Raw genomic sequence first — 13733 nt, 5'->3', positions numbered from 1 at the left:
TGGTTGTGTAATTCCGTTTACTAAGCAGGGCTCGGATCTGGCATTTTAAACATTGTGACAGCACTCAATCTGTAGCACCCATTCTCTGAGTCCAGATTCATGGTGGGCGTTGGAACAGAAGTGTCAACTGAGAGCGCTTTCATCCCTGGCTGAGTCCTTCCCTGAAATTTCAGTCAGTGTGTTCTGCCTTCCACAGCATGTACTTTCAAATTGCTTGCGCTTGGTTGTACTGAGACATACTGTCTGTGTAAACCTTAAAGTTTGCTTCCTAGACCATACATTGTGACTGTTTAAAGGGATAGTTCGCCCCGAAAATGAAAATTCTGTTATTATTTAGTAACCCTCATGTCATATGATGTTCTTTTTTCTGTAAAAAAAAAAAAAAAAAAAAAATTTTTGGTGAACTATTAAATTATTTTTTTAAATTAACACTTTCCCCGCCAGCATTTTTTTTTTAAGTTGCCAGCCAGCACCAACATTGTTGACCATTTTAACAAAACTGTCATGGCCCCCTGAATATTTAGTTAAATTAATATATAAGACAATAAAGAACAGAGCCTGTGCTTTTAAACAAAAAAAGGGAAAAGAAACCATTTAATTTTTTTATCCACACTTGAATGTGGATAAGTTTAATTTAAAAAAACAACATTTTGCTCAAAAAGCTGAGAAAATCTCATTTTTGTCAAAGACTTTATCTGGATCGGATTCATAATGATGATCCAAACATACAGTAGATCGAGTCCATCAACACCCCCAAAGCTTTTATAGTCATACACCTCTTTGTGGGTTCAACATTTCATTCTTTATATGCTGTTGAAGGTTTGATGATCACATTAGCCTAGATGTGCGTAAGCAATCTTCTATCGCTTGTTTCTTTTTTCTGCAGCAAAACTGGCAAGAACAACAATAAATGAACAATTTCAGTATAAGAGAATGTTAAGTAAAGGTAGTTAAAAAAAAATCTCATCAATGGTTGGGAAAGTGTTAATATAACTTAAATATATATATTTCCCATACAGGTATTACCACTGTGCTGACCATGACCACCATCAACACCCACCTGAGAGAAACACTTCCGAAGATCCCATATGTCAAAGCCATAGACATGTATCTGATGGGCTGCTTCGTCTTTGTCTTCTTGGCTCTGCTGGAATATGCTTTCGTCAACTACATTTTCTTTGGACGAGGGCCTCAGATGCAGAAGAAACTGGCTGAGAAAGCTGAGAAAGCCAATAACGACCGCAGCAAGTATGACGGCAACAAGGTAAAAGTCCTTTTTATCTCTCACAATCCCAGTGTGAAGAATGACTGTATTGTGTGCTAAAAAAATTAGTGTTAGATTTTCTTTCTCTTTTTTTTTAAATAAAAGGTTGTGGTATGGTAGTCCTGGGGGAAACAATACTGCATGAAACAGGGAAAAAAACTAGAATGTGATGTTTCTAAGTAGCTGTAATAAAGTTTTAAACTTCTTTGAGTTGTACAGTGTTCAATCCTACTTTGACATCTGGAAAATGCTGCACTTCTTTTACTTTATTTACTTTATTTATTTAGGTCATTCCCAGTCCTGATGAATGTCAGTATTCCTCCTGCAAATGTTAAATTCTGGAATATTGTGTCAGAAATATGGCCACTGACACTTGCATGTGAATAGTTACGCGACAACAGCAATGTCCTGAAATATGTGTCATTTTTTACTTGAATCAAAAGACAAATTCCAGACTCAAGTTGAGATTTTTAAGGTTAAAACATTTGTGCTGAAGCTCAGATGGAGGACAAACTCTTGTTTGTGCTTTTCTGACCAGTCTGTTCAAGAGGGAGGCAACTGCAAGCCATCATCTGTTAAACAGTCCAATCAGGTACAAGGCCACCATCACTCACGAGGGGTGAGTGTGTGTATTGCTGGCTGTTTTGTCAACATTTGTAAGCTTCGTCCTGAAATCCTCCTAGCAACAGTTTCTCTCTCATTTAGTGCAAAATAGTGTTTCTCAACTGGTGGGTCGTCAATCTGTTTCAAAGCAGCGAAAAAGTAGGCTTATATTAACTTTTAAAGGGGAGGAGAAAATGCTTCCCATATGTTTTATTATTAATGTTCAAGGCTGAGTGTTCAATCTGACTCTAATATATTAATCACTTGGTAGAAGATAACCAGATTAGATAGATCTATCTTTTTACTGTAGAGCATGAAACCATCAAAATTCAAGAAATAATACATATTTTTTTACTATTGTCATATACATTTTTACATTATTTTATTTTATTTATAATTTTGCATATTGAGTTCATGTAATACTAATAAATTACAACATTTGATTGTAGAGACATTTAATTTTGTACAATATTTTTAGACTTGATGTCCAATGAAAAATCTATGTTCTGATTCAAAACTAGTTGAGAACCACTGTTCTTTTGTGCCATCTTGCATTTTTCTTTCTCCATATGTAATGATGTGATTTCTGGTCCAATCGAAATGTCAGCCAGATTACCATGAAATCCACTTGTCATGTCCTTCATTCAGTTAAACATTCTGGTTCAGTACACACCATCTCATAACACAACTATATACCGTACTCGATTTCTGTTGCTGTTCTCTCATTTGCCCCATCACAAACACTGATCAAGATTATGAAGTGAGCTGTAATGATATTTTTGCAAGAATGTATTTCTGAATTATTTATTACTGCAGAGACTCAGAGGTAGCAGTAAATAAACAATATATCATGAAGGGACCTCCTCTTGAGAAATAACCTGAGCTTGTTGTTCAGCAAAATAGCAATTACTTCTGTCTTTTAGCAATGGGAGTTTTTTTTCTTCTTGTTTCATACTGTTATTTTAATTAATTAACTGGAGGGAAAAAAATGTTTAGATTTATTTTTCACTCATGACTTGTAAGGACTCATTTCACTCAAACACTTTTGTTACGTGTTCTAGATTTTTTTGTAGGTTTTTGTTGTTTTTGTTGTTTACAGTGTTTTTTTCTATTTTTGAAATCAGCTAGAGTGTGTATTGTGGATGTAATTTGTGTGTTTGTTTCCTTTTGCTGTTTCCACATGCGGTCTGTGTATGCGCCATTTAATAAACACAGTTTTTTTGTTGTTGATAAAAATAGGAATGACAAATATATTGCTTTTTTAGGCTACGTCTACTTTAATCCGGATACATTTGAAAATGGTGTTTTCGTTTCAAAATGCTCTCCGTCCACACTAGCGTTTTCCAAACGTTTCTTATCCACACTGAAATGTCGGAAAGCGCTAAATTCACCTTAATGTGCATGTGTAAAACCTGACTGAGATTATACAAACGGAACAGACATCATAAAGTTCTCATGCTATTCTTCTGGTAGGATCATTTTATTTGGCAAAATATCTCACTATTCACTGATGCGTCCACAAACTCACTCACCATTATATGTTTGGTCTAAAACGCAACTGCTCTCATGTTTTGTCACAGGACAGCAATTGCGAATACAGTTTTCACAGTCCACACTACTACACGAAACGTCTCGGTTACGTATGTAACCCTCGTTCCCTGAGTAGGGAACGGAAACGTTACGTCGGATGACGGAGAATGGGGGTTTCGCATAGAAAGCCAATCATCTTTGTGTATTATAAAACGAGCCAATGGCGATGAAATGCCATGGGTCTGCGGAATTTGCATAGCGTATCTCCGCCCCACCGCGTGGGTATAAAAGGAGAGACGGCGGCAAAGGCAGATATGTCTTCGCTGAGGAGCCGAGACTGAACTCAGGCGTCTACCCAGCGGTACAGCGGAAGTGGCAGGGAGACGTAACGTCTCCGTTCCCTACTCAGGGATTGAGTGTTACATTCGTAACCGAGACGCAATCTAACTTAGACATTATGCAATATACGTATGTCACATATATTGAGGGTGACATACGTAACCGAAATACACATGTGGGGGTTACTCAGGGGAGAATAGGCAATAGACACTGGCGCCAGCATCAACAGTGCTGGAGGAACTCTGGGTTTCAGAGAGGAAGGCTCATCTGAGGAATATCGCACGTATCCAGTCCGTGGAGTGGAATGGCGAGCAAGCGAAGACACCTGAGCGGGTCCAGTACTAGCTGACTGGAGCAAGTACACGAGAGGACACAGGCTCCACTCGGAGATTATAAAATCTGGTGAAATTTGTTGGGTATCGCCCAGCCTGCAGCTCTACAGATGTCTGCCAGCGAGGCGCCATGCACTAGAGCCCAAGAGGAAGCCACACTACGGGTGGAGTGGGCTGTCACACCAAGGGGGCACGGCCGGCCTTGCTGTTGGTAAGCCAAAGCAATGGCGTCCACTATCCAGTGGGACAACCTCTGCTTTGAGAGAGCCTTTCCCTTCAGTCTCCCACCATAACAGACAAAGAGCTGGTCTGAGGTCCTGAAACACTGCGTCCTGTCTACGTAAGCACGGAGAGCGCGAACTGGACAGAGCAGTACCAAGGCTGGGTCTGCCTCCTCCAGGGGCAGCGCTTGCAGGTTCACCACCTGGTCCCGGAAGGGAGTGGTGGGAACCTTGGGCACATATCAAGGCCGGGGTCTCAGGATCACGTGAGAGTGACCGGGCCCGAATTCCAGGCATGCTTCGTCAACGGAGAATGCGTGCAGGTCCCCTACCCTCTTGATGGAGCCCAATGCAACCAGGAGCGCTGTCTTCATAGACAGGAACTTAAGCTCAACTGATTGCAGAGGCTCAAAGGGAGCCCTCTGCAAGGCATTTAACACCACTGAGAGGTCCCAAGAGGGAACGAGAGGAGGGCGAGGAGGATTCAGTCTCCTCGCTCCTCTCAGGAACCTGACGATCAGGTCGTGCTTCCCCAGAGACTTACCTTCAACTGCTTCGTGATATGCGGCGATAGTGGTTACATACACCTTCAGGGTGGAGGGAGACAGCCTTCGCTCCAGCCCATCTTGCAGGAAGGAAAGCACGACGCTGATCGAGCATCTCCTGGAGTCTTCTCGGCGAGAAGAGCACCAGTTGACGAAGAGGTTCCACTTCAACGCATAGACATTTCTCGTGGAGGATGCTCTAGCGGAAGTGAAGGTAGCCGCCACCGCTGGTGGCAGGGTACTCAAACCTGCCTTGTCCCGTCCAGGAGCCACACGTGGAGCCTCCAAAGATCGGGTCGAGGGTGCCAGAGGGTGCCCCGTCTCTGAGAAAGGAGATCCTTCATCTGAGGAATTGGCCAAGGAGGTGCTGTCGCGAGGAGTATCAGTTCGGAGAACCAGGTCCGGGTGGGCCAGTACGGCGCAACCAGAATGACCTGCTCCTCGTCCTCCTTGATCTTGCACAAGGTCCGTGCGAGAAGGCTCACTGGGGGAAACGAATATTTGCGTAGGCCCCGTGGCCAGCTGTGCGCCAGTGCATCCGTGCCGAGGGTGCCCTCGGACAGGGAGTAATACAGGGCGCAATGGGATGAGTCGTGGGAGGCAAACAGGTCTATCTGTGTGTCCCCGAACTGGTCCCAAATCAGCTGGACCGACTGGGGATGTAGTCGCCATTCGCCGGAGATGGGCCGAAACCGTGAACAGCTCGTCGGCTGCAAAGTTCCGATCTCCCGGAATGTAGATAGCACGAAGGCACCTCACGTGCTTCTGACTCCATAAGAGGAGGTGCCGTGCGAGTTGCGACATACGGCGGGAGCGTAGACCATCCTGACGGTTGATGTACGCTACCGTCGTGGTATTGTCTGAACGGACTAGTACGTGTTGACCCTTGAGCAACGTGCGAAAACGGTGCAGGGCAAGGCGTACTGCCAGCAACTCGAGGCAATTGACATGCAGAAGGCGCTGGGGTCCTGTCCAGGAGCCCACGGCAGCTTGTCCGTTGCACATGGCGCCCCAGCCCGTGGAAGAGGCATCTTTGGAGACAACAACATGTCTGGAAACTCATTCTAGGGGAACTCCGGCCCGTAGAAAACTGAGGTTCCTCCACGGGGTGAAGGTCTGATGGCAGGTCGGAGTCACTGGGACTCGGAGCGTGCCATGATGCCATGCCCACCTCGGGACTCGATCGCGAAGCCACAGCTGTAGCGGTCTCATATGAAGCAATCTGAGCGGCGTTGCCGCGGCTTCAGATGCCATATGCCTCAGGAGCCTCTGAAACAATTTCAGTGGGACCGCACTCTTGCCATCGAACTGTCGAAGACAAGTCAGCAGTGAGTGTGCGCGCTCGCTCGTAAGCTGCGCGGACATGGTGACCGAGTCGATCTCCATACCGAGAAAAGAGATCCTCTGCACGGGGCAGAGTTTGCTCTTCTCCCAGTTGACCCGAAGGCCCAGACGGGCTAGGTGCCGGAGCACTAAGTCTCTGTGTTCGCAAACCTGATATCGAGAGTGAGCCAATATTAGCCAGTCGTCGAGGTAATTCAGGATGCGAACCCCGTGTTCGCGTAGGGGAACAAGGGCTGCCTCGACGACCTTCGTAAAGATGCGAGGAGACAGAGCCAACCCGAATGGGAGAACTGTGTACTGGTATGCCTGCCCCTCGAAAGCAAACCGGAGAAACGGTCTGTGTCGAGGTAAAATGGAGACATGAAAGTAGGCGTCCTTCAGGTCTATCACTGCAACACAATCCTGTGGCCGCACGCATTCGAAAATGCATTTGGCCGTGAGCATCTTGAACGGCAGCCTGTGAAGGGAGCGGTTCAAGGCGCGCAGATCCAGGATCGGCCGTAACCCACCAGTTTTCTAGGGGACAATGAAGTACGGGCTGTAAAACCCTGACTTCATCTCGGCTGGAGGGACAGTCTCGATTGCACCCTTCGCCAGCAGGGTAGCAACCTCCGCTCTCATGATAGGGGCATTGCCACCGACCATAGTGAAGCGAACTCCCCTGAAGCGGGGAGGAGACCGTGCAAACTGAATCGCATAGCCGAGTCTGATAGTTCGGGCGACCCAGCGGGACAGGCTGGGAAGCTCTAACCAAGCTGCCAGAAACTGAACCAGCGGGGTCAAGCGGCCCGGTGCGGGGGCGCGGTCATGCTCCGCGTCCTGACAGAGGAGACCAGGGAAGGACCAGCGTTCCACGGGGGTCTGCTCTGCCAGGGGTCTGGCGACAGAGGGGGACGAGAGTGGTGAAGTCCGGAGACGGCACGCACTGTCATCCGCACCCTCTGGGACAGAGGGGGACGGGAGTGGCTAGGCCCGGGGGCGGCGCACACTGCGGTCCGAGAACTCTGTGACAGAGAGGGATGAGAGCGGCGAGGCCCGGGGGCGTCCTGCACTGTCAACCGGCTCTGTGTGCTCAGTGATAGGTGGGGAGGGAGCCACAGGAGGGCGCCCTCGGCGGCGAGCAGGCTGAGGCGTCTGTACCGATCGCTGGGTGGAGGCAGCAGCAGGCCGTCGGGGCAGAATATGTTTGACCACCTCGAACTGCTTCTGTGCGGTTGAGAACTGCAGGGCCAAGTCCTCAACTGCTCCGCCGAAGAGGCCGGCCTGGGATATGGGGGCGTCGACCAGACGAGTGCGCTCAGCGTCCCGCATATCAGCCAGGTTCAGCCACAGGTGACGCTCCTGGACCACAGAGGTGGCCATCACCTGACCCAGGAAGCGTGAGGCCACTTTCGTCGCTCGGAGAGCGAGGTCAGTGGCGGCACAGAGCTCATCAAAGAGCCCTGGGTCAGTCCCCGCCTCGTGCATATCTCTGAGCAGCTGGGCCTGGTAGACCTGCAAGGTGCTCATCGCATGCAGAGCGGCGGCCGCCTGTCCTGCAGCTCTGTGAGATCTCGCCACGAGGGTAGACGAAAATCTACAGGCCTTGGACGGGTGCTTAGGAGTACCACGAGATGAAGCACTCTGATGACACAGTTGCATGGCAACAGAGCGTTCAACCGGGGGAATCCCAGTGTACCCATGGGCGACCGCCCCATCGAGGGGGGGAAAGGTGGAGAAAGCTGACGAACGTACACGGGAGGTCAAGGGAGCCTTCCATGACTTCCAGCTCCTCATGCACTTCCAGGAAGAATGGTATTGGGGTTGGCTGTGGCCGTGAGGCGGCAGCCGCACCCAAAAACCAATCATCCAACCGCGAGCGCTCAGGGCAGGGCGGAGGGTTCCACTCAAGCCCGATGCTCGTGGCGGCCCGGGAGAGCATGGCCGTCATCTCGGGATCTGATACGGGGAACACTGGTACTCCAAAAGGAGGCAACGCAGCCGCATCGTCACTTCCCGATGACTCCTGCCTGCCTTGTGATGCCGCGATCGACATCGAGTCCTCCTCTGGAGCGCCGAATGAAACACGCGGGGCATCAGTAGATGGACCCGGTAGAATCACCGCAGCACTCGCGGGTTGCAACACTGTAGAGGGGGGGCGTGGTCCGAGGACGCATCGTCGGATTGTTCCACACCGTCACCCTCAAGTCACCCTGTCCACCAGCCGAAGTATCACCTCTCGTGGAGGGTGTAGATCGGGGTGTGGATGAGGGGACTCTCTCTCAAATGAGATCATTGAGTCTCGACCTTAGTGTTGCGATGGCCATGTTCCCACAGAAGGAACAAGAGTCATCCACAAGCGCTGCTTTAGCGTGCCCTAAGCCCAAACACGCAAAGCAGCGATTGTGCCCATCAAAGGAAGACAGGAATCGACCGCACCCAGAAGAACACGGCAGAGACATCTTCGTGCCACGTGCAGCTCTTTTAGAGAGGAAAACTCAGCGATGCTGAGGCGACCAGGGAGAAACACACAGACTGGCAGATCACTGCTCAGATCGCAGGCAATGTGAAACTCGCTGGGTACCGCCGTCACACCAAAACCGGAGAGCTTGCTCGTCTCGAAGAGAAGATGATGTCACTGAAACTCAGGATTTGGCTTGTGGAGTGAAGAGAAGCTCTTGGCTCCGAATCGAAAACATATCTGCCTTTGCCGGCGTCTCTCCTTTTATACCCACACGGTGGGGCGGAGATACGCTATGCAAATTCCGCAGACCCATGGCATTTCATCGCCATTGGCTCGTTTTATAATACACGAAGTGTCACAATGAGGAGTCGTAGATCCAAATGCAAGTAAAACAGTTTATTGTAGACACAGCACAGGAGATACTCAAAACACCACGTTTAGCAGGCGGGAGACCTGGAAGACAACACTCCGACTGGAAGACGTCAGATGAGGATGTCCACACTCGACAGGAGATACTCTAAACGCCACGATTAACAGGCGGGCGACCTGGAAGGAGCCCGACGGGGAATCTCCAGAAAAGGCTAGCTCAAAGGCAGGTGAATAGATACAGGCGATCTCCCAAACGGCTGATGTGTAGGCAACACCGACAAAAACTCCGCACGGAGACTAGGACACGGAACTGTGTGAGAGACACTAACAAGAGTGACGAACCGACACTAAGCACAGACAACTCCAGCGATATAAAGACAGCTAACAAGTCTAATGATAAGCTGCAGCTGAAGGCTGATAAGTGTCAGCTGGAGATAACAACAAACAGGTGAACACACCCACAAACCCACGCCTACAAAATACACCAACAGAAACTCAGAACAAACACCCGGATTGATGCATCGTGACACGAAGATGATTGGCTTTCTAGGCGAAACCCCCATTCTCCGTCATCCGACGTAACTCGGAGTGACTACAAAAGGGAACAACATTTTCAAATTTATCCATTTGAGAAAGAGTTTACAAAAAGCTCAGCTTTCGCAGGACAAAAACGCCATCTCAGTGTGGATGAAAGGCCAAACCAGAGGGACAAGGCCTTAGGACTCCCACATGTCACCTAGGTTACTTTAAAGTATCACACCTTATATATGAGAACTTTTGCTTTCTAATATGATTCTTTTAAGGTTAACAACTTGCCCAACTTGTTCTTATTTACACTAGCTCAGATTTAGCTCACCTAAATAGCCATTTATAACCTAAATATGATTTGACATTGCAATTGTACAACCTTATACAGAATATTGCTTTTTGAAATGTGTGGCTTGTTTAGAGCATCACATTGTCATATTGTTACTGCAATGATGCATTAGCATGTTGCTGATTTGTAGTACCATTGGTTATAAAATAAGTTCTGTTGAATTCTGTATGTTGTACTGTAGAACAGCACTTCAGCAGTAATTCATGTCTGTGTCATGTGTCTATGGCAGTGCTTTACATATACAGTATACCATTATTATTATTTTCTTGTGAGCATTCCAATGTAGTGGATATATAATGTAACTGACGTTATTTGACATGATAAATCATGGCCACATACATCTAGTTGTATTTCATTTATGTGCAAATAACTTTTTTGAATAATATATCACACTTGACTCTTCGCATTGAAGGCTCTTTCATTCTTTATGTATGTCATGTGAACGCCTCCATTGTTGCTTGTCTAACATGCCTAACTAACCTCAAAATCCTCACTTTTCAAAAACCCTTTTCCCTTACAAAAACAAAGTATATTGGCTTTGATAATGTCTAAGTAGTTTAGGGGGTTTAATTTACTTTTTAATTTCACTGTTTAAAGTTTTTTTTTTTAACCATGTAAAGTTTGAAATATCAAATAATGGTCAGAAAAGGTTTCATTAGTTAATATTAGTTAACTGCTTAAGTTAACATGAACTAAGAATGAACAATACTTCTACAGCATTGATTAATCTCAGTTAGTTCATTTCAACATTTACTAATACATTTTTCGAAATTAAAAGTTGTGTTTGTTAACATTAGTTAATGCACTGTAACAACTAACATGAACAAAAAATGAACGACTGCATTTTTATTAACTAACATTAACAAATAAAAACTGTAACAAATGTATTGCTCATTGTTAGATCATGTTAATACATTACATGAACTAGTGTTAACAAATGAGACCTTACTGTAAAGTGTTACTGAAAAATCAAATAACTTTTTAAATGGAATAGTTCATTGAACCTATCTATATAATTTCCATATGTGTTTTTGTTGTTTTTGTATGATTGTTGAAGTATGATTGTTTTGTATCATACTTAATAGTAGGCTTTATAGAGAAAGAAAAACGTGCTAAACAGAATTGTCTCTGCTTGCAGGTGGATTCCCAGGGAAATATCCTTCTGACCACCCTGGAGATCCACAATGAGGTGGCCGGGAACGAGATCACCACCAGCGTCAGCGAAGCCCGAAACTCCACTTCAATGGTGTTCGATAACTCAGGGATCCAGTATCGCAAACAGAGCACAGCGCGGCCCGAGGGCCGCCACAGCATGGAAAGGAACACGCAGTCGAAGAAACCGCGGCTACGCAGACGCTCTTCCCAGCTCAAAATCAAAATCCCTGACCTCACAGACGTGAATGCCATCGATCGATGGTCACGGATAATATTTCCCGCTGTTTTCTCTCTTTTCAATTTGATCTACTGGCTGTATTATGTGAATTAGGCCTCAGACAATGGGTTTTTTTTGCCCCATCACAATTTTTTCATGTTGCCAAGTGGAAAATTATTTAAAAAAAAATCTTTGCTCTGACGTACTTAAGGGACGTACTTCCACGCCATATAAACCAAGGTTTTTCTACATTTGAACCCTTGTGATGTTGCGAAGGGTTCCGATGAAATGCTACCTGCACTAAAATGGGCCGTCTCATCATACGCCCATGCTCACATAAAGTACATATGTTCTCAAAAAAAAAACATTCCCATTCACATACACACAAAATCAGTTTTCTAAAGACTATGTCTGTACATACGTTGCAATTTTTGAAGCCACGGGACTTCAGCATGATGCATTTGGAGCTGTCTTTAATTTGTACATGTTGATATGTTATTACGATTGAGAGATGCTAATTGCAAATGTTTCATGCCAATAATTTTTTTTTTGTCGGAGCGCAGGTGATTACAATTAAAAGAAGATTATATTGTTGTGGAAATGCAATATAACAAGGTCAAATCACGTCTTCACTTTCAGAGCTTGCTACGTAAACATCAGCTGTTCTAAACATTGCCGTTATGATCTTATTTAGACAACGTTTGTATATAATCATGTTATGATATGCTTTTGGAAAATGATTTCCATCCGCCTTGGGTTGATATGATTATACGCCACTTTTTGCAGTCATCATGTAAAGTGCTTGAGTATATGTAAGATAAGATAATAATTGTACACTTTTCTCATTTCAAGGATATCAAAAATGAGGACAAAGAACAAAACAAAACAAAAAAAACACTGCAAATGTGGAATATTTAAATCAGGGCCTGCAAAGGATTTCCATGATGCCATCATGAATATCAAGCATAAGTAAACAGACAATCCTAGCATTGTGTTTTGCTTTTTTTTTTTTTTTGTAGATGTGTAGCAATTACTGTATGATTTTCAAGTGAGAGTGGGTTTGGGTGTTTTATTCTCCTCCGTTTGTTAAAGAATGCCTGAGTCATTTCCGATATCATTGTAACCCTTATGTAAACATCGTATGGCCCATTTACAACATTCACTTTTTTTTCTTTCCTTTCCAGTTAGGGCTATTTAAGGGTAATTTTATTTAAGGTAAATGGACAAGTTCCTAATGCATTTGAGGGAATTGTATGTTGTCATCAATACACAACTTGTCTCAGGTTCTCTTCTAACATGAAAATGGTCTGTGTTTTTCTGATTGCCAGTATTCACATCATATTTGTTGGGATTCATTTGTATTATATCCTTGTGTACAGCAGCAATGATTACACAGCAGATTTAGACAGCATGATATTGTTTGCATTTAGAGATTCTACACTGATTGTATCTGATTTTGTTTTGGCAGATTTCTTTACCATCGGTCATATGCACTTACTCTATTTCAGGGGCCGAAAACTGCAGTCTGGTTAGAGAGTCATGTTGTATACTCATGCTTGCAAACCATCTAAATATATTTATAAATCTCTTTAAAATATCCCGTATGTGCTGTTGACAAGCCATTTCAACAGGTTGCTTTGCAGTTGCATTGTGTCAGTAGATCCTCATTAATTCTTTAATTACTTTTCTTCCCTCTTCTATTGTATGTTGTAAATATTTAACCCACAATTCACGTGACCCATTTGTTTCTTTCTTTCTTTCTTTTTTTCTAATATTCACTTTTGAGGTTTTATTCTGTACAGTCCACCTCACAAATGACCAGATCTCTATTTATGAAATGTGTTTAAATGATTAGATAAATGAGGAGTGAATGTCCAGAGGACAATATGAGGAAATGGAATAAATTTTACTCTTTCAAATAATTGGTTTTGCCTTATTCCAAATTATAATGAGGTGTTTTTAATATATTTTAATTATTGTCATTGTCAACATCATGCATAATTCGATCTGCTCCATCATTTCAAGTCAGTTTGGCCTAGAAACACATTTTGAATTGTAAGCACTGAATAAGAAGGAAAATAATGCTGTTTTTTTAAATATAGTGTACATATTTAAACAATAGGTTTACGATTTTAGCAATATGCTCTTCAATAAGTTATAACAACATATGTTTTTACATTGCTTTAACTTATCAAAATAAGTTGAGCAATTTTCTTTTAAAGCATTTTTTTAAAGTCAGTTTATTGCCATTTAAGTTTAAATGACAAACATCCAAGTTGATTGTACTTAAAAATTAAAGGCAGCAACTTTTTACTGTGAATCGACATTTGAATGACTTTCCTGAGGTACGTCACAAGCTTTATTGAAGTTTTTCAGGGTTGAAACTGACTGGATGGATGATTGCAAAATGGATAATACATTTCAGTAAGTTGTACTCTTTCAACAAACCTTCATATGTTCATTCTTGGCTTTTTAGTGCTGTAACTAGTAAAGA

General features: G+C 44.4%; 1 protein-coding gene across 6 annotated transcripts in view; it reads left to right on the top strand.

Annotated features, from left to right (window-relative positions):
- Nucleotides 1-13158, top strand: part of gabrb3 (gamma-aminobutyric acid type A receptor subunit beta3) — an 82012-nt gene extending 68854 nt beyond the window's left edge. For 2 of the 6 annotated variants that reach the window (XM_077198423.1, XM_077198426.1), the window contains 3 exons: nt 1020-1264; nt 1803-1883; nt 11006-13158. In XM_077198423.1, the coding sequence (XP_077054538.1) occupies nt 1020-1264; nt 1803-1883; nt 11006-11353 (674 nt within the window). In that variant the 3' untranslated portion in view covers nt 11354-13158. The remainder of the gene's footprint in view (nt 1-1019; nt 1265-1802; nt 1884-11005) is intronic. The other 4 variants (XM_077198427.1, XM_077198429.1, XM_077198428.1 and 1 more) reach the window with 3 other exon arrangements.
- The last annotated feature ends 575 nt before the right edge of the window (nt 13159-13733 follow it).

The sequence above is a fragment of the Siphateles boraxobius genome, unplaced genomic scaffold (genome assembly GCF_051911475.1).
Source record: "Siphateles boraxobius isolate OS27281-9 unplaced genomic scaffold, OSU_SipBor_1 41, whole genome shotgun sequence".
In the NCBI taxonomy this organism is placed as follows: Eukaryota; Metazoa; Chordata; class Actinopteri; order Cypriniformes; family Leuciscidae; genus Siphateles; species Siphateles boraxobius.
This window is presented reverse-complemented; position numbering and strand designations above follow the sequence as displayed.